Source organism: Phascolarctos cinereus, unplaced genomic scaffold (genome assembly GCF_003287225.1).
Source record: "Phascolarctos cinereus isolate Bilbo 61053 unplaced genomic scaffold, phaCin_HiC Scaffold_2;HRSCAF=192, whole genome shotgun sequence".
Taxonomy (NCBI): Eukaryota; Metazoa; Chordata; class Mammalia; order Diprotodontia; family Phascolarctidae; genus Phascolarctos; species Phascolarctos cinereus.
The window spans coordinates 250,695,323-250,717,151 of NW_027555625.1; the positions used below are offsets into that span (position 1 = coordinate 250,695,323).

General features: G+C 37.9%; 1 protein-coding gene across 1 annotated transcript in view; it reads right to left on the minus strand.

Moving 5' to 3' along the window:
* Nucleotides 1–21,829, minus strand: part of CHRNA4 (cholinergic receptor nicotinic alpha 4 subunit) — a 56,711-nt gene that overhangs the window by 25,043 nt on the left and 9,839 nt on the right. The window contains 2 exon segments of the mRNA XM_020981575.2: nt 19,210–19,319; nt 19,450–19,494. Of these exon segments, the coding sequence (XP_020837234.2) occupies nt 19,210–19,319; nt 19,450–19,494 (155 nt within the window).

The window sequence follows — 21,829 nt, forward strand, 5'->3', positions numbered from 1 at the left end:
GCACTGGACCTAGAGTCAGGAAGACAGTAATACAAATCTGGCCTCAGACACTTAATAGTTGTGTGACCCTGGGCAAGTCACTTAACCCAGTTTGCCTCAGTTTTCTCATCTGTAAAATGAGCTAGAGAAGGAAATAGTAAACCATTCTAGTATCTTTGCCAAGAAAACCTCAAATGGGGCCAAACAACTGCACAACAACAAGTAAATGTGTACTGACTCTGACACTGTATCTCTCTTAACAATGCCTCGGATAGTATTTATTTTTTGCTGTCATTTAACATTGTTGGCTGGTATTGAGCTTGCAGTTTATTAGATCTCTGGTTTCTTTTTAATAAAAATTGTTGCTTAGCTTGAACAGTTTGTGTGTGTGTGTGTGTGTGTGTGTGTGTGTGTGTGTGTGTGTTTTAAATCCAATATAGATTATAGTATACACATGCCTATTATATTTCATTTTATGAATCTGGTCTGCCATTTTCTCAAGGTTTTTTTTTAAATCCCATTTGTTACTCAACATGCTAGCTCTCCATTTTAGTTCTATGTCACTTTCATAATTGGGAAATATGTCACATCTACTTTCATGTCACTGCTTAAAAATATTGAACATCATAAATTTCTGAATACAGGACCATAAGCAGATACTGGGAACACACTCTAACCTGATACTGACTCATAGATAGCAATGACTCCTCCAGGGATCCTTGCCAAGGATAATCACTCTACCTCTACCCCTGATTCCATCTTTTCTGCTTCCTCTACGGCCCTAACCCAGTAATCATACCCCTTCTCTTATGTATTTGGAATCTGATTTCTTCAGTAGCTACTGCCTCTCTGCCTTCAAAATATGTTCCAGTTTTTCCCAGCTTGAGTTTGTTAGAATAAATTATTAGATTCCAGTGAAGGATTGGTTTCATAGAGCCATGAATTCACAGAAAGCAAGAGCAGGAACAAATAATAGAGAATATATATAGTCCAGCCTCCTGTGTTTTAGATGAGAAGCCCAAAGAAGCACCCTGCCTTCCCAATTACCGTTCTATCTCTCTCTCCCCCTTCACAATTTTTTTAGTAGTTTATATCTAACATTTCAATTTCTTAACATTTGCTGCCTAATCAAATCTTTCAAATACTGGAAAACAGCTCTCACATCCTTTCTGAGTCTTCTCTTTTTCAGGCTAAATACTCCCAGTTCCTCCAACTCAGGGGTGGGGAACCTGTGACCTCGAGTCCACATATGGCCTTCTAGGTCCCCAGGTGCAGCCTTTTGACTAAGTCCAAGTTTTACAGAACCAATCCTTTTATTAAGGGGATTTGTTCTGTGAAACTTGGATTTAGTCAAAGGGCCACACTTGAGGACGTAAAGGGCCACATCTGGCCTCAAGGCCACAGGTTCCCCACCCCTTCTCCAACTAAACATCATATTGAGTGAACTCAAGACCCCTCAACATCAATCACTGCTATCCTTTGGATGTTCCTCAGCTTATCAATGTTCTCCTTAAAATATGGTGCTATGAAATTAACCTAAACAGGTCTTCCTATCACCATTCTCTCTACTCCATCAGTGATACCAAATTAAAATTACTGATTTACAAAAGCTTATGGAAGTGATTGTTGATTAATCAAAATAAATTAATTAAACTTAACCCTTCTCAGCAATACAAGGATCTAAGACATCTCCAAAGGCCTCATGGTGGAAAATGCTATCCACATCCAAAGAAAGAACTATGGAGTTTGAATGCAATAGAAGCATACTATTTGCTATTTTTTTCTTCTACTGAGTTTTGTTTCCTCTTTCTGATGGTTCCTCCTACTGGTTCTAATTCTTACTTACAACATCACTAATGTGAAAATATGTTTAATAGGAATGTATATGTATAGCCTATATCAGATTGTGCGCCGTCTTGGGGACAGTGGTGGGGAGGAAGAGGGAGAAAAATTTTAAACTCAAAAGCATATGGAAGTGATTATTGATAAATCAAAATTAATTAATTAATTAAAAAATTAATTGATTTAAAAAATAGAATAAAATTATTGATTTACAGATCTGGTCATGTGACTCATCTGTTCAAAATCTTTCAATGGCTCCCTATTACCCACTAAGTAAAGTTCCAGCACATAATCTGGAAGTATGGTGAAATGGGCCTTCCCTGGTGAGACTGCTAATTCTGAATGTGTGAACAAGTTTTGTTATAGTAACAATCTATATGTCCTGTGGGCAAGTAACTTCACCTCTCCAGGCTTCAGTATCCTCATCTGTAAACTGATTTAGGGGACTATGAAACATTTAAGGTCTATTCCAGCTCTAAATATATGACCCTATGATTCTATGACCTCTAAGCCTCCTTCTTACTCTAAATGCAATGACCTGTAGAATCTAACCTCTCATGGGGCCTTAACCTAAGGTCCATTAATTTCTTAACCTGAACTTATTAAAAAAAAAAAAAACCACAGTCAGATTACACAGGACCTTGCAGCTTCTACATTAAAAGACTGGAGGGCTTGGAATACAATACTCTATAAGGCAAAGGAACTTGGATTACAACCAAGGATCAACTACCCAGCGAAACTGAGCATAATCTTTCAGGGAAGGAGATGGAAATTCAAGGAAATAAAGGTTTTCCAAACCTTCCTGATGAAAAGACCAGAGCTTAACAGAAAATTTGACCTTCAAATTAAAGCCTCAAGAGAAGTATAAAAAAGTAAACAGGAAAGAAAATAAAAACAACATCATATTATCAATAAGGGCAAACCGTTTACATCCCTACAAGGGAAAATGACAACTGTAACTCTTAAGAATTGTAATGTCATGGGGAGCCAAGATGGCGGAGTGAAAAGGTAGTCGCTCTCACTCTCCCCTGTCAACCTCTGAAAACCCAGAAAATATCACCCCAGAAAAAAAAAAACCCTGGAACACCTGAACTAGAAGAAAGACAAGGAGCAGCAGTGCAGTAACCCAGCAAATGGGTCTCCCAGTGCCTCAGCAAAAACAAGGGGCCTCAGGCGGATAAGTACCCTGCGGCATTCATCTGAAAGGAGGTGAAGAAAACAACTGAAAGGCTTCCTAAAGCCCTGGCCTTGCTGATTCCAACCCAACACCAGGTGAGCTGTAGGAGCCCTGAAGCCCCCAATTGTGAAGAGATCCTTAAGCCCAGGTGGTAGAGCAGGCAAACACCAACACCTGGATCTCCAAGTGCCTCAGTGAGGGTGGGGGCAACCGGTGGAAACCAGCTCAGAAAACCACCAGGAGTCTCGGCAATCCACAGCAAAGGAATCTCCCGGTGCATTAGTAGAAAGGAGGGAGACAACACTGCAGGGGGCCCCAGGCAGATAAACATCCTGCAGCAGCCATTTTAAAAGGAGAGGAAGAAAGCTAAAGGAAAGGAACAGCAGGCAACCTAGAATTGCCTGAAAGTTCCAGCCTTGCTGATTCCAGCCCAACACAAGGTAAGCTGCCAGAAACCTACAGCCTCCAATTCCCAGCACAAGAGGCCCCAGCACACAAAGCCAGTTACCAAGACCTAGGCTCCCAGCACAAGAAGCTTGGGTCAGTACCCTCTGTGCCCCAGCAGGAGAGCTCAATCTCTTTAAAGGCCAGGGAATAAAGAAACAGCATGAGTAAAAAGAAACGTACCATAGATTCATATTATTAGAAGAGTGAAGATCAAGACAGAAATTCGGAAGAGGACAACATTGTCAACAAACCCACATCTGCAACAACAAAAGGGAATATGAACTGGTCTGAAGCCCAAAAAGCCTTCTTAGAAGAGCTCAAGAAGGATTTTAATAGTCAAATGAGAGAGGTAAAAGAGTCCTTCAAAAATATAATTGGCCAGTTGGAAAAAAAATACACTGAAGAAGAAAACAAGTCCCTAAAAAACACAATTGGCCAACTGAAGAAGGAAGGACAAAAACTAACAGAAGACTACACTGAAGAAAACAAGTCCCTAAAAAACACAATTGGCCAGCTGAAGAAGGAAGTACAAAATCTAACAGAAGAAAACAATCTGTTAAAAACTAGAATTAGATAAATGGAAACTAATGTCTCTATGAGAGAGCAAGACTCAGTCAAACAGAAATAAAAAAATTAAAAAATCAATGAAAATGTAAAATACCTCATCAGTAAAACAACCGACCTGGAAAATCGACTCAGGAGAGACAATTTAAAAATTATTGGACTACCTGAAAATCACGATAAAAAAAATTGTAATGTCATTATGACATTTAAAAAGTGGTATACTTAGAGGGCATAGTTTAAGGTGACTTTGATGTGATGGTAAAAAATCTAATATAAGTGGAAAAAAGGAATTCTACTGGGAAAAGAAGAAAGGAGGAGGCAGACAAGGATAAAATACTATCACATGAAAAGTCACAAAAACCAAATACAGTGGAAGGAAAGAAGGGAGAGAAATGAACATTGTTGAACCTTATTCTCATCACATTTGGTTCAAAGAGGGAATAACACAATCAGTTAGGTATAGAAATCTAACTTACCCTATGGGAAGTGGAAAGGAGAAAGGGGAAAAAAAGGGAGGAGGTTAAAAGAAGAAAGGGCAGACTGAGGGAGATGGTCCTTAAAACCAAAACTCTACAAGCGAGAGAAAGGGGAAAAAGAGAGAAAAAAGCATAAACAAGGAGGGAGGGGAATAGGATGGAGAGGAAGACAAAGATAGAAATCATAACTGTGAATGTAAATGGGATGAACTCTCCCATAAAATGGAAATGGAGGGCAGAGTGGATTAAGAACCATAAATCTACAATATGTTGTCTACAGGAAACACATTTGATGCAGAGTGATACACACAGAGTAAAGGTAAAAGGCTGGAGCAGAATATATTATGCTTCAGCTGAACTACATCCTGCTAAAAGGTACCATAGATAATGAAGTAATATCATTGCTAAACATATATGCACCAAGTGGTATAGCAGCCAAATTCTTAAATGAGAAGTTAAGGGAGATACAGGAAGAAATAGACAGCAAAACTATACTAGTGGGGGACCTCAACCTCCCCCTCTCTGAAATAGATAAATCTATCCATGAAATAAATGAGAAAGAAGTTAAGGAGGGAGATCAATAGAATCTTAGAAAAGTTAAATATGTTTGACCCCTGGAGAAAACTGAATGGGGACAGAAAGGAATATACCTTTTTCTCAGTGGTACATGGCACCTACACAAAAACTTCACAATCCAATGCAGAAAGGCAGAAATATTCAATGGGTATTTTTCAGATTATGATGCAATAAAAATTACATGTAATAAAGGGCCATGGAAAGATAGACTAAAAATTAATTGGAAGCTCAATAATTTAATCCTAAAGAATGAGTGGTTCAAACAACAAATCATAGAAACAATCAATAACTTCATCCAAGAGAATGATAATAATGAGACAACATACCAAAACACATGGGATGCAGCAAAAGCAGTCCTTAGGGGAAGTTTTATATCTCTAAATGCTTATATGAATAAAATAGAGAAAGAAGAGATCAATGAATTGGGCATGCTACTAAAAAAACTAGAAAAAGAACAAATTGAAAATCCCCTATTAAATACCAAATTAGGAATCCTGAAAACCAAAGGAGAGATTAAAAAATTGAAATTAAGAAAACTATTGAACTAATAAATAAAACTAAGAACTGGTTTTATGGGGGGAAAATGCAGTAAAATAGATAAGCCTTTGGTTAATTTGATTTAAAAAAAAAGAAAGAAGAAAACCAAATTACCAGCATCAAAAATGAATTCCTTACCAATGGAAAGGAAATCAAAACAATAATTAGGAGCTATTTTGCCCAACTGTATGCCAATAAATTTGACAATCTTAATGAAATGGATGAATATTTGCAAAAATATAAATTGCCCAGATTAACGGAAGAAGAAATAAAATATTTAAACAACGAACCCCATTTCAGAAAAAGAAATTGAACAAGCCATCAATGAACTCCCTAAGAAAAAGTCTCTAGGGCCAAATGAATTTACAAGAGAATTCTATCAAACATTTAAAGAACAACTAATTCCAATACTATATAAACTATTTGGGAAAATAGGCAAAGAAGGAGTCTTTCCAAATTCTTTTTTTTTTTTGGCTAGGCAATGGGGTTAAGTGACTTGCCCAAGGTCATTTAGTTAGTGTTAAGTATTTGAGGTCAGATTTGAACTTAGGTCCTCCTGACTCCAGGGCTGGTGTTCTACCCACTGCGCCACCTAGCTGCCCCCCCAAATTCTTTTTATGATACAAATTTGGTGCTGATACCCAAATAGGAAGAGCCAAAACAGAGAAAGAAAATCATAGACCAATTTCCCTAATGAATATAGATGCAAAAATTTTAAATAAAATATTAGCAAAGAGAATACAACAACTTATCTAGAGGATAATACACTATGACCAGGTAGCATTTATACCAGGAATGCAGGGGTGGTTCAATATTACGAAAACTAGCAACATAGTTGACCATATCAACAACAAAACTGACAGAAATCATATGATTATCTTAATAGCTGCAGAAAAAGCATTTGACAAAATACGATACCCATTCCTATTAAAAGCACTAGAGAGCACAGGAATAAATGGAGTCTTCCTTAAAATGATAGATAGCAGCTATCAAAAGCCATCAGTAAGCATTATATGCAATAGGGATAAACTAGAAGCATTTCCATAAGACAGGGGGCAGTGTGTGAAACAAGGATAACTGTTATCACTACTGTTATTCGATATTGTGCTAGAAATGTTAGCTGTAGCAATCAGAGAAGAAAAATAAATTAAAGGAATTAGAATAGGCAAAGAAGAAATAAAGGTATCACTCTTCCCAGATCATATGATGGTATATCTAGAGAATCATGGAGAATCAAGTAAAAAATTACTTGAAATAATAAACAAATTTAGCAAAGTTGCAGTATATAAAATAAACCCACACAAATCATTGGCATTTCTAGATATTACTAACAAAGCAAGAGATAGAAAGAGAAATTCCATTTTAAATTACCGTAGACACTATAAAATAGTTGGGAATCTATGTGCCAAAACAAAACCAGGAACTATATGAATACAATTATAAAACACTTTTCACACAGATAAAGTCATATCTAAATAATTGGGAAAATATCAGTTGCTCATGGTTAGGCTGAGCTAATATAATAAATATGACAATTCTACCTAAATTAATTTGCTTATTTAGTGCCATCAACCAAACTACCAAAAATTATTTTACAGAGCTAGAAAAAACAATAACAAAATTCATCTGGAAGAACAAAAAGTCCAGAATATGAAAGGAACTAATGCAAAGAAATACAAGTAAAGGTGGCCTAGCTGTACCTGATCTTAAATTGTATTTTAAAGCAGCAATCATTAAAACTACTTACTACTGGCTAAGAAATAGAGTGGTGGATCAGTGGAATAGATTAGGTAAGCAAAACACAACAGTCAATGACTATACTAATCTACTATTTGATAAATCCAAAGACTCCAGCTTCTGGGATAAGACATCACTATTTAGCAAAAACTGCTAGGAAAACTGGCAAAATGTATGGCTGAAACTGGGCACAGACCAACTTCTTACACTCCATACCAAGATAAAGTCAAAATGGATACATGATTTAGATAAAAAGACTGATACTATGAGAAAACTAGAAAAGCAAGGAATAGTTTGCCTTTCAGACCTATGGGGAAGGGAAGGATTTATGACCAAACAAGAGATAGAGAACATTATGAAATGCAAAATAAACAATTTTGATGACATTAAATTGAAAAGTTTTTGCACAAATAAAACCAATGCATTAAATATTAGGAGGGAAGCAGAAAACTGGGAAAGAATTTTTACAACCTGTATCTCTGATAAAGGCCTCGTTTCTCAAATATATAGAGAACTAAGTCAAATTTGTAAGAATACAAATCATTCCCCAATTGATAAATGGTCAAAGGATATGAACAGGTAGTTCTCAGAGGAAGAAACTAAAGCCATCTATAGTCATATGAGAAAATATTCTAAATCACTATTGATTAGAGAAATGCAAATCAAAATTACTCTGAGATACCACATTATACCTATCACATTGGCTAACATGACAAAACAGGACAATGATAAATATTGGAGAAGATGTGGGAAAATTGGAACACTAATACATTGTTGGTGGGATTGTGAAATGATCTAACCATTTTGGAGAGCAATTTAGGGCTATGCCCAAAGGGCTATAAAATTGTGCATACCCTTTGACCTAGCAATACCACTCTTTGGTCTGTATCCCAAAGAGATCATAAAAATGGGAAAAGGACCCACATGTACAAAAATATTTATAGCAGCTATTTTTGTGGTGGCCAAGAATTAGAAATTGAGAGGATACCCATCAACTGGAAAATGGCTGAACAAGTTGTGGTATATGAATGTAATGGAATACTATTGTGCTATCAGAAATGATGAGCAGATAGAATTCAAAAAAACTTGGAAAGACTTACATGAACTAATGCAGAGTGAAATGAGCAGAACCAGGAGAACACTGTACACAGCAACAGCCACATTTTGGAATGACTGACTTTGATAGACTTGGCTCTTCACAGTAATGCAAGAATCTAAGACAACTCTAAAAATTTCATGATGGAAATTGCTATCCACACCCAGAGACAGAAATACAGAGTCTGAATGTGGATGGAAGCATACTATTTGCTCTCCTTTTCTGTTGTGTTTTGTTTTATTGTTTTATTCTCATGGTTCCTCCCATTAGTTCTAATTATTCTTTACATCATGACTAATGGGAAAATATGCTTAACATGAATGTATATGTAGAGCCTATATCAGGTTGTATGCCATCTCGGGGTGGGAGGGGGGAATGCAAGGGAGAGAAAATTTAAAACCCAAAATCTTATGGAAGTGAATGTTGAAAACTAAAAATAAATAAATTAAAATAAAAAAAATTTAAAAGATTTCATACACTGACTCTTTCAGCAAATCCAGCATTTGAAGGGAAGAAAATGCTTCAGCTACCTATATCATGGAGACAGGAATCTTGGTTCTGCTACTAACCACCTGTTGACCTTGAGCAGGTACCTTCTTCTTTCTGGGCTTCAGTTTTTTCATCTGTAAAATAAGGGTACTATACATGTTCTCTAAGGTGTCTTCCAATTCAGATACTATATCTTATTTCCTATGCCTCCTTCCTCAGACTAAGGAGCCCAGGTACATAGGACTCTCACAGCAAATATCTCCAAAGCTAACTTTGTTTTTTAAGTGTTTCACTCCCTATCCCACCATTGGTTGAACTAAGTTGACTGACATACCAGATGGCTAATAAAGACTAAAAACCCTTTATCCTCATCGGGGGTTTGAACTGCTTTCTCACCTCAAGGTACTTTTGGGAAGGGTAGGTGTTGTTACAGTAGAGTTGAAGGTTCTTAGAGCTGAAAGAGACCACATAGCCCCTCTAAGCCAGGGATTCTTAAGCTTTTTTGTGTCATGGACCCCTTTGTCAATCTGGGTGAAACCTATGGACTCCTACTCTGAATAATGCTTTTAAATGCATAAAATAAAATACAAATATTGAAAAGGAAACAAATTATATTAAATTACTATTATATTTTTTAAACAAATTCATAGTGTCCAGATTAAGAACAACTTCTCTGGGTCACATGAGGAACAAGATGGAACACTAGACATTTTCTCTGATTTTCATTACTTCTCTCTGATCTCTCTGAAACAGAAATTATGCACCAAAGATAAAGCAACTTTAGCTATCTCTATGGTCCAGAACACCTAGAATTCAAAAGAAGATTTAAAAAAATGAAGAACTGATTCTGATCCTAAGCCCACTCAGCACCCCCCTTCTCACTACCCGTGCTACTAGCAGTGAGGCTGCACTACCAGACCTGATGACCCAACATACAGACTCACACTAAAATCCAGGCCTACCCCCTAGTCCTCCCTCCCTCTGTCCAGTGGCATGGAGACTCCTGCTCCAGACTGCTTGAGTAGTAACAGATAACCAGTGTGTCAGGCAGCATTCCTTCAGGAGCAAAAGTTTGCTGGAAGCTACAACTCTGTAGCACCAGTACTGCAAAGCTCTGAAGTGCTGGTGCTGGGCCACAGAACTGAGGAACAGAGGGAGTAGGAGAGGACATCAGGACAGGACACTCTGTGTGCATGTGTTGGGCAGTGGAAGGTCTATATAGTACTCCACTAAATCTGAAGGAAAGAGCATAGCATTCAACTAACCAGTTCTGACTATTAGAAAATCACTTGGGGCAGAGGAAAGGGAAGGAGGGGATCTACTTGTCTAACAGATGATAAAAGAGAAGGAAGAAATATATAATCAGATAAAAGCAGGAGAGAAAAAAGACCTAAAACAAAACTCTAAAGGGAAAGGAAACAAGAAGAGGGGATCAGGTATGAGAAGAAGAAAGCCAATGAGAACAAAGCCACCTTTAAAAAAAAAGATTAAAGTAACTGAAGGAACATAATACTGTTGTTTGTGGCAGAAGAGGAGGACAATCATTACTTGGAGAAAAATACAGCAATTTATCCAATAAATCATTCATTTTGACCAAGTAGGGTTTATGCCAGGATTACAAGAGTAGTTCAACATTAGGAAAAGAATCAACATAATTTGTTGTTGTTCAGTCATTTTTTCAGTTGTGTCAGACTCTTCATGACCCATTTTGGGGTTTTCTTGGTAAAGATACTGCAGTGGTTTGCCATTTCCTTCTCCAGCTTATTTGACAGATGAGGAAACTAAGGCAAATAGGGTGAAGTGACTTGCCCAGGGTCATACAGTTAATATGTGTCTGAGGCCAGATTTGAACTCAGGAAGAAGAGTCTTCCTGACTCCAGACCCAGCACTCTAATCCGGTGAGGCTGGATTTGAACTCAGTTCTTCTTCACTGCAGGCCCAACACTCTATCTACTGCACCAACTAGCTGCCTAAATCAACATAATTAATCATATTAGAAACCAAAACATCTAAAACAACACGATCATCTCAATAAATGTAGAGAAAGCCTTTGACAAAGTACAATATTCTTTTATACTAAGAACCCTAAGAAGTACAGATAAAGAGGGACCTTTAAAAATATCATAAACAGTATCTGTCTAAAACCAAAAGCAAGCAGCTTATGCAATGGGGATAAGCTAGAACCTTTTCCAATAAATATGAGAGTGAAAGAAGGATGCACACTCTCCCTGCTATTATTTGATATGGTCTGGAAATATTAGCAATAGCAATAATTAAAGAAAAAGACTTAAAGGCATAAAGATGGATAAAGAGAAGATAAAACTATCCCTTTTTGCTGATGTGGTATATCTGGAAAATCCTAGGGAATTAGCAAAGATACTAATTGAGACAATTAAAGTTTCAGTTAAGTTGCAAGCTACAAAATAAATCCATAAAGATCAACAGCATTTCTATATGATAATAACAAAACACCAAAAGCAGTAATAAAAAAATACCATTCCAAATAACTACAAAATGCATAAAATATCTGAAGATCAACCTACCAAAGTGCACAAAAGACTTACATAGTTGTAATTACAAAGTGCTCCTTAAACAAATAAAGAACAATTTAAAGAGTTCATGGTTAAGCTATGCCAATATAATAAAAATGACGAGACTACCAAAAATTAATATAAACTTTTAATGCTATACCAAATAACAAAAGGGGTGTTTTGTAGAACTTGATCAAATAATGACAAAATTCATTTGGAAAAATAAAAGATCTAGAATATCATGAAAAGAAGTAGGGACAAAGAGAGAACAGCACTTTTAGGCCTCAAACTATATTATAAAGCATCAGTCATCAAAACAATCTGGTATTTGTTTAAAAACAGCTAGACAGGTCAATAGAACAAACTAGGTAAGGGAGAATCAGAAACAATAGAAAAAACTGCTGGAACAACTTAGAAGGCAGGCTGGCAGAAATCAGACTTCGACAGAAGATATACCACATTCCACAATACATTTTAAATGGATATAGGACCTTAATATTAAAGATCATGCTGTGAAAAATATAAAAGAGAAACAAATCATACGCCTCTCAAAGATATGGGTAGGAGATGTATTCATACCAAAAAAGAGATGGAGACAATCGCAAAAGACAAAATAGATAATTGATTACTTGAAACTGAAAAGCTTCTGCACGGACAAAATTAATCTACTATGAAAAGAAATGATGTGGTTTAATAGGAAAATCATTTGTATCAAATTTCTCTGCTAAGGGTTGGGTACTGAAGATATGTAAACAATTAATAAACATATATAAGGCTAATTGCTTTCCCTAATGGATAAGTGGTCAAAGGATGAAACAAACAGCTCTCTAAAGAATAATTCTAAAGTATTCACAATCATATGAAAGAATGCTCCACATCACTAAAAATAATAGAAATGCCAATCAAAACAATCTTGAGATTCCACCTCACACCTTGCAAAATTACAAAAATGACCCCCAAAATTTCAATAGTCAATGGTGGAAGGGTTTTGGAAAGATAGGTGGAGCTGTGAAATGTTACAACTATTTTGGAAAACAACTTGGAATTAAAGGCCCATATCCTTTGAACCAGAGACTCCATTATTGAGTTTATAAACGAAGTAAACCCCTGATAAGAAGAAAGTCCCTATATATTGATGATAGCAGTTTTAGTGATAGTAAAGAATTGGAAGCAAAGTAGATTCTCATCCAACAGGGAACAGCTAAACAAATTGTGGTACATGAATATAACGGAATATTACTAGGCTGTAAGAACTGATGTGTGATAAATACAGAGATGTGTGGAAAGATCTATATGAACTAATGCAGAGTCATGTAAGCAAAGCCAAGAAAACAATATGCATAATAACCACAACAATGCAAATGATAAGAACTACACACCAAAAAATTAAAAGTAAATGTAACAAAACTATAAAGATCAAGTAGGTCTCAATTTAAGAAATATGAGAGAACACCTCCAACCCACTCCTTTGTGGAAGAGAGAGGTTCACAGGTTACATATGTTTTCATACTTTTTCAATGTATTGATCAGTTGGATTGATTTTTTTTCCCTCTCCAAGAATATCATTTGATAATTGGTATGGCTCTCTAGGAGGCGGATGAGGAGAGAAACTTGGAATAACTATGATGCTATAAGAAAGAGAAGATGCAAGCAAAGACATGTTTTCCAAGCACAAATTTTAATTAATAGTGTTTTGTTTGAGAGAACAATCTCATAATGAAATTTTATAGAAAACATTTTTAAAGCATTAGTTGAGCTTGATGGACTGCTATAAGTCAATTTCATAGTTTTCAAACAAATTCATACTTTTTTCATTTTGCATTTCGGAATTTAGCATTTAACTTCCATCCTATAATACTTACTATCAAAAGGAGTCCTGAATTGTCTACTGAAATTATTTCTGTATATAGTAAATGAGCAATTTTCTTTTCTTTAAGACATTTTAAAATTTTACTTTAAAAAAAAGAATCCCTACTCTACTATAATTTATTTATTTTATATTTCGGCAAAGGAGGCCTAGAGAGGTTCATTGACCTGCCCATTGGTGGCAAACATGGAACTCACATCCCATTGCCCTTTCCAGGGCTCTTTCTGTTGCCATATATATATCATTTTACCCACAGGAACTACACAGATGTGAAACATTTTTCTCATGTCTCCCACCACCACCACCAATAATTGGGCTGGCTTATTTTCACCACTGGTGCCACTCTACTGTCCCTTGACTTATATTAGCTGCTCCTTAGACTCCACATTCTATCTCCCATCTCCTCTGCCTCCTAGAATACCTAACTTTCTTCAGGGATTTGCTCAGGTGTTGCCTACTATGGAAGCCTTTCTTGATTTTCCCCATTTATCAGTGTTTCCTTCCCACCTCAAATTATACTGTATTTACTTATATGGGTGATTAAGGCTAAGTAAGAAATGAGGCAGAAAATGGCCTCTTTACCTGGTTAAAAAAAATTAATCTGGGACAGTTTCTGGCCAAAACAGAAAAAATTTCTATTTACATTCACTCTGAGACTTGTCCTGGGACCTATTATTGGCCAATCAATGAGAATCAGAGTGATTTGGCTTTAAGGCAAAGGTCCTTAAGAAGAAAAAAGAGGGGGCTTCCTCTGGAGTCAGATGGCTTTGGAGGAGAAAGTGAGGCTAGTGACTTTGCACAGCTTTCCCTCACTTAAATCCAATTCACCTGCATGTCATGGTACCACCTCCCTGATGTCGTGCTCCTCTTTGAGAATGAAGGACAAACAACAACAGCTTATATATGTATATTTTGTAACCTAACGTAGAATAAAAGCTCTTTAAAGTCAAAGACTGTTTCATGTCAACCCTTAGCGTCCTATACATAGTAGGCACTCAATAAATATTCATTGAATGGAATAGAATTTCATTATATTTTCCTTCCAATACTCTGAGATTCAGTCAAACTAGATTACTTATACTTTTTACTTTCCCAGCTCCATGCTTTTCTTATTCCCTGTTTCTGGAATTTGATCCTTTCCTTACAGCCTCTCCCAGACCTTTAACGCCCAGTTCAAATGCTACCTTCTCTATGAAAGCTGCTCAAATTTCACCCCAACCCTTTAGCAACAACTTCACCCTCCTGGGCCTCACCTAGCGCTAAGTTAATACCTCTTTTGCGTGCTTGTCATATGTTGTTTGTATTATGGTATTGATGTGTATGCCTTATCCTCCTCCTCGAGCATAAAGAGGTCACAGTGTATTAGGGAAAGTTCAATTCCTGTTTATTTTAAAAGAAATTGGAGAGGAAAACCACTCATTTTAATCCTTAAAAAGCAAATCTGCTTAGTTTTAGGGCTTCGTTGTTTGTTCCTTCATTTGTTTGTTTGTTTGTTTGTTTTTCGTATTTAAAATGTCATGGCCATGTAGCTTCCAAAACCAGACCCTACCTTCTCTTTCTGGTCTCATTTCTCCTCTTCACTACATACATTCTATACACCTAACTGAGTGGTTTCTTTACTTTCCTCTGAACATGTATTGCATATTCCCACTTTTAAGCCTTTGTTAATAGTTTGCCTGTTAACAACACCTTCCCCCTTTTTTGTCCTGTTACAAATCCTATTGTTTTGGTGAAGCTTTCTCTACTGCTCTAGCCATAGTAATCTCTCCCATCTCCAAACTGCTGTCACATTTCTGATATCTCTTTAGTAATACTTGACATTCCAAATAATATATTTTGTACTCCTGAAGGGACGTGTTACCTTTTATTACAGTTACATATTAGCCTATCTTAACTCCTCTGCAAGACTGAAAGTTTGTTGAGGGCAAGAACTGAGTCATTCATTTTTTGCAGCTAGGTGTCACAGAAGATAGAGAAATAGGCCTGGAGTCAGAAAGATTTAAGTTCAAATCTAGCTTCAGATACTCATCAGCTGTGTGATTCTGGTCAAGTCAATTAACCTTTGTCTGTCTCAGTTTCTTCAACTGTGAAATGGAGATCATAATAGGACCTATCTCCCAGGGCTGTGTGAAGCTCAAATGAGATAATATTGTAAAGCGCTAAACACAGTACCTAGTACATAGAAGGCTCCTAATAAATGCTTGCTCCTTTCCCTTCTCCTCTTTGTATCTTCCTCAGCCCTTATTGTCTTGAATGAATGAATTTTTTTCTCATTTCATGTTACTTAATGAATGTGTGTGTGTGTGTGTGTGTGTGTGTGTGTGTGTGTGTGTGTGGTATAGAATGAATTTCAATGCCAAATAGAAATTACTTTTTGATTATCCACGACATCTTTCTCCTTTTGTTTAAAAAAAAATTGACTGTGAGTTGACTACTCAGTTTTATGACTGGCGGCACACAAGCCCACACAGATCACCTGCCATTTTCTTTGGAAATTAGTGTCCAGAACTACAAGCTGCCATTTTCCCCTCAAGCCTCAGCTTGCCTAGATTTGGCTAGATTCCAGCCTTTGTTGCCAATTCTGAAGGATTCATTCTAACTGGCAAGATGCCTGCTGAGCTTCCTGTGTTCCATCTAGGCTACAGAATGAGGATTGAGAGAATGGTCACTTTGGCATAGATACCAATCCCTGTAGAGAGTAGTTTTACAGAGGAGCCAGGAGGCTAGCAGTCCACAGCTAAACACCTCTGGTTCCCCTAGTGACAAAGAGGGTTTGGGAAAAGCCCAGGCTCTTCGTGTACTTCCTTGTTCTCTCAGAACTGGTAGAGACTATTTACAGATACCCAAAGCTGCTTATCTCTACAGCTCAGCCAAACCCAGTAGAATCCTAATTCCTCCCTGAGAATATTAATTTACTCTTGATCTCCAACTGAATATTGATCACACATATTCTCTGGATCCAACCTGCCATCCCCCCCCCCAATGGTCCTGTCCCTGGCAGTAAATAGTAGACCTGTAAAGTCCAAATCTAGGTAATCCAAAACCCAAATCAGCTTGGAGACCACTGTTTGCACACAATATATAAGGCGGTGGAAAACATCAACAATAATACCTTCCATATCCTTTAATGACCAGAGCTATTCTTTAATACAGCTCAGCTAAAATAATAGTAAAATAACATAACATTCCATATTAATAGAGTTTCTTCCTCATGTGGCAATATAAAAATCCATTAAATCTATAGATAAACCCAATCTTTCTTAACCAAATAGAATCATTTTTAGTTAAAGTATATTCCCTTAGGATACTTTTCAGAGACTAGACCTGGTATTTGACTGAACACTATGGGCCTTTTGTGGACAGATGGTTAGGAACAAGAAGGGAAGGAATAAACCCATTTATTTTATTTGTAAGCACTGCAGGAAAACTTCTGCTGGGCCCAGACAGCTGGGTCTGGGTCCCAGAATCTGAGTATTAACATCTAGGTGGTAAATGCATTACATTTGATTTAGCTCGCACTAAAGAGTGACTAATTGGTGCCTTCCATATGGAGAAGAAAAAAATGAAAATAACCATTGCAGATTCTCCCTCAAGAACTATTCCCCATCCTCACACATATTGAGAAATGACCACTGAGAGTTAAGGTGAAAGGAACAGAAGATAGAGAGAAATTGGCTGTTTACAAGCCCAAACCTCAGTTACCTGGAGGGAAGGGGAGGGAGGGGAGGAGAGACTTGGAACAGTCAATCTCTAGAGAATTTAGGCAGATTCCAACTGAAAGGGAAAAAAAGACTTCTAAATTATCAGATTTTTTTTCCTCGACTTCTCAGGAGCCCTGAACAAACTGGGCAGAAGGGAGGCAACTTCTTTACTGGGAAATTGGCTAGCTAGGAGTTTGTGCCGAAGTCTGCTGAGCTGTGTCTTTCTTCTGCCCTGGAGGAGAGACTTCAAAACCAATGAGAAGGAGTCAGGAAGGGCTGCTGAGGAGAGCAATAGCTCAGTCCCAACATCAGGGGCTCCTTATCACCTTCTCCCATGCATATTTCTGTGCAGCTTTGGGGCTACCTTCTCCTTTCCCAGCAACAGACCAACATAATTGGTGTGATGAAATGAAAATGGGACTCACTGCGTGCTCAGAGTATGATTCCCATGCTGATTATTGAAATGATATAAATCTTTAAAAAGCCAGAAAGAGCAAATGAGGCAAAAGAAGAGGATGTCATGTAATTTGCTAGTTAGTCTAAAATTATCTTTTCTATTCATTCAGAAAGTAATTCATTAAGCATTTATTAAGTGCCTACTGTATACAAGGGAAGGGTAGGGGCTGGGGATAAAAAGGCCAAAAACAATAGCCTCAAGGATCTTCCATTTTCCTGTGGGCACAGGCAGTGCTGAACACAGTTAAATCAATGTAGCATACATACAAAGAAAATATAAAGTAATTGGATTGTACAGGGCAGAAAAACTATGAGGATGAGGAAAGGCCTAGTGAAAGAGACAGCACTTGAGCAGACCCTTTGGGGAAGCTAAGGATTCTAAATCACTTTTATGTTTGAGATCTCCCTTTCATACCCAACCTGACAGAGAGGGCTTCAAACCAGACTGAAGCCATTTGGATTTGTCTGTGGGAGAACTGAGATGTCTAAATATGTGCTCCAAGTCATCCTCAATTTACATATATTTTCATATTTGAAGAATTATAAATAAATTAAATACCATTTTAAATGCATTAGGGAAACCTCCACTAATAACACCAGCTATTTTATCCTTCATATAAATTTGGGTTCCATATATTTGCTTTACACAAGGTAAGGTCCACTTCTATTAATTGATAAACTTAACTGGGGTAGGATAGATCAGTAGATACAAATCACTCTGTATTTGAGGGGGACAAAATGTTGCACAATAACCAAGTTCTGAAGACATCTTTATGTCTGTTAGTAAAGTCCTGCAAAATTCTTTTGGATTCAAGATCATCCTAGTTAGTTACAAAGGAGTATAGATTTAGAGTTTGAAGGAACCTTAGTCATCTAGTCATTTTACCGGGCAGATGGATGGCTCAGTGGATAGAGCACTGTGCCTTGAGTCAGAAAGACCAGAGTTCAAATCTGTCCTCAGATACCTATTAGCTGTGTGACCCTGGGTGAATCACTTAACCCCCACCTGCATAAAACTGGGGAAGAAAATGGCAAACCACTCTCCAGTATCTACTAAGAAAAACGCATGCATAGTTGGTCCACAGGGTCACAAAGAATGAGACATAACTGAACAGCAGCAGAAACAACATTTTATGGGTGAAGAAACAGATCTTGAGAAGTTAAATGACTTTCTCAGAGTCACACAGGTAGCAAGTGTATGTGCTGCAACAAAGTGATTGCTAGTACCATAGACCTAAAGAGGCAGTATGCCCTAGTGGATAGAGAGGTGGCTTCTAAACTAGGAAGACGTGGGTTCAAGTCTTGCTCCTGATACATATTGACTACATTATTTAACTTCTCAGTGCTCTAAGTAACTACTCTACAACTATAAGTTGCAGAGAAGGCTCCAACCTCATTTGTTAAGAGAGTTTTTCACCTGAGATTTCCCTATACCAATGGAACCATAAGACTATTTATTTTCTGTTCCCTATAGATTCAAAGAATGACGCAGCTGAAAAGCTTGAAAGAGCTCATCCAGGACAATCTCTTTGTTATATAAATAAGAAAATTGAGACCCTAAGAGGGAAAATGACTTGCCCAAGGCCACACAGAGATGCAACAGGGAAAAGAACCCAGGTCTCTTGCATAGCCCAGGGCACCATGCAACACCCTAGGAAAAATACAGAAGCCACAAAAATACCTACTCTGGCACTAGGAGAAGTAGAGAGGAGGCATTATAGGGAAGAAACTCACTTGTTGTAGAGAACGATGTCAGGCCTCCAAATGAGCTCTGAGGGGATGCGGATTGAGGTTACATTTTCATAGTCCATCGGGTCCCAGCGAAGCTTGTAGTCCTGCCATTCCTATAAGCACCCATATACCCCAGAATCAACACAATAAAAGAACAAGATGGTTAGAAGTGGAAAAAAAGGGAAGGATGAAAAGAGGGCAATGCGTGGAGGAAAAAAGGCTCAGCTCTTCTGACACACTCACCTGCTTCACCCACACATTAGTGGTCATCATTTGATTCTTTTCATCCTATTAAAAGCAAGGGGACATAAGAAAGAAACTCATTATTTTTCTACAGAGCAGTGGAGTACCCTTAGTAAGTCATTTGATTCCCCATTCCTTCTTCCCCTATAAACTCAGCAACAAAAAGGCCAGAAGCCTACTTAGGAGCAGATGTAAAGAGGGGCTATATTGTCACCTGTGGCCACACAATAGGCACCCAGAGCACCCATAAACAAACATCCATTAGGTCCCAGAGAAGAGGAGAGTGAGTGTAGGTGTATTGCCCTGGGGACATTCTACAGACCTTTCAAATAAAGACCTCTGAAAAAGGCTTTCCCAAGCTTTCAGTAAACTTGGATTTTGCTCCTTTGTTTGGTCAACATTGCATCATAAACCTGAAGTCAATTGAAGAAATATTTGTATTAAACTTACAGGCCTTCCCCATTGTCAAGACCTACCCTTTCAGACCTTGCCACTCAGACCAGAGGCAAAAAGGATTCTTTCCAACCCTGTAGATCATGGGTTGTTCTATCTTTACTATTTCTTGGTTTGGTACCCCAGGAAGTAAAAAGTAAAGTTGTTCTTACTATTCCTTAGCTAGAATTGATTTATAAATTGCACATCCAATCCTGTACTTTTTGCACAGCTGCTCTGTAACTTCTCACTTCATGCTCCCAGATAAGCATCTGTCCTCCTCCCTCCACCCTTACCCCTTGCCTCTGATTGTTGTTCCTTTAAAAAAAAGTTCTATCTCCTCTTTTTATGTCATCTTCATTTCTGAATACATTCCTCCTCTGTTATCCTACTTAGTCAGTCATCCCTTATAACAAAACTTAGAAGGATAATAGAATCAACTGAGGAAAACTAACCAACACATCAATTTGAGTCTGACACTGTATGCAATGTTCCATACCCATAGCACCCCACATATACAAAGAAAGAAGCACAGTTTCTTATTTGACCTTCCATATCAAGACCACAACTGAGAGATGGACACACAGAGAATGAACTTGGATCCTGAGGAGGGGCAGGAGATGAAGCCTGGGAATCTACACAGTGCCCAGGAAAATCCCCTTCATGGCTGAAATCTCTGAGTCTGAGAGTGCTTGCCACTGGCCATCCATGGCTCCCTTCCATGAAGAAGCAGTGATAGGAATTCTCTGTCCCAGAGATTTCAGCAAAGAAAAGGCAGTGACAAGTGCTGAAAGAATTCTCAGAGGGGGAAGCACACGGACCCATAAAAGGAGCAAACCACAGTGACTGAGAAATAGCAGCAGCCAGGGGTAGTGGCAGGGTGTCAAGTGTTCCTGGACATATCCTCCAGGAGAGAGAAAGGGGAATTTCCTGGACAAAAGTGAGTTTCTGGACAGAGCCTCTAGGACAGAAGAGGAGGGAGCAATTATGTGGTAAGAGGAGCAGCAAAGGCCTGAGTCACAATGAGGAGTATCAAATATGGACCTTGCCCTCCACCACTACAGTCATCTAGGCTCAACCTTGTGGTTCTAATGAATCACTTTGGCTCATGCTCCTACCCAGGGTTGCTCCTGGAAACTTAATCATTTGGTTGATCTCTTCTTGCACATAGCCTACTGTTATGAAGACTGTTCAGGGGTGACGGCAAAGGGTGAATGATTCTAGTAACTCCAAACACAAAATTCCTGTTTGGGGTAGACAGGAACATTAGGGTAATATCATAGGGCTGGTAGGATTCATAGATACCTAGGGGAATGGCAGGAGTAGTGAATGGCTCACCAGAAGATGAGAGGTCATCTGGGTATTTCTTTTCTGCAAACATGTCAACCATGGTGCTGTGTTTGGAGAACTATATAGGTCCCTAGAGAGAATGAGAGTTGTCTTGGCTGTCTATGGACTTCTGTGAATCCTTTGACTATTTTACATTTTCTACAGACTGAAGAAAGTTGATTGATTGGCCTGTATCTGACAAAATTATCTAGAGTGCTTATAAAAGAGTTGAGGACTCCATGTACTCACAACTAAAGAGTCCTAGATATATTTTGATGTCTTTTGAGGGAATCTTAAGGAAAGCAGATCAACCAAATTATTAGGTTTCAGGGCAAACATGGTAAGGACATGAGCCAGAATGATTCATAAGAATCACAAGGTTGAACCTAGTTTGCATAAAGCCAAAGCTTTACTTGGCTCCAAGTTAACTGAGCTGAGAACCTTAACAATTTCCATTAGCTAACACTGCCTTGATTCAGTGCCATTACATTTACTTGTGGTTATTTGTCCTTTGTTCTTGAAGAGGACCAATGACATCGCAAGGGTGACTTGAGAGTGAATTGGATTTAAGTGAGGTAGAGCTGCACGAAGTGATCAGCCTCACTCTCTCCTCTAGAAT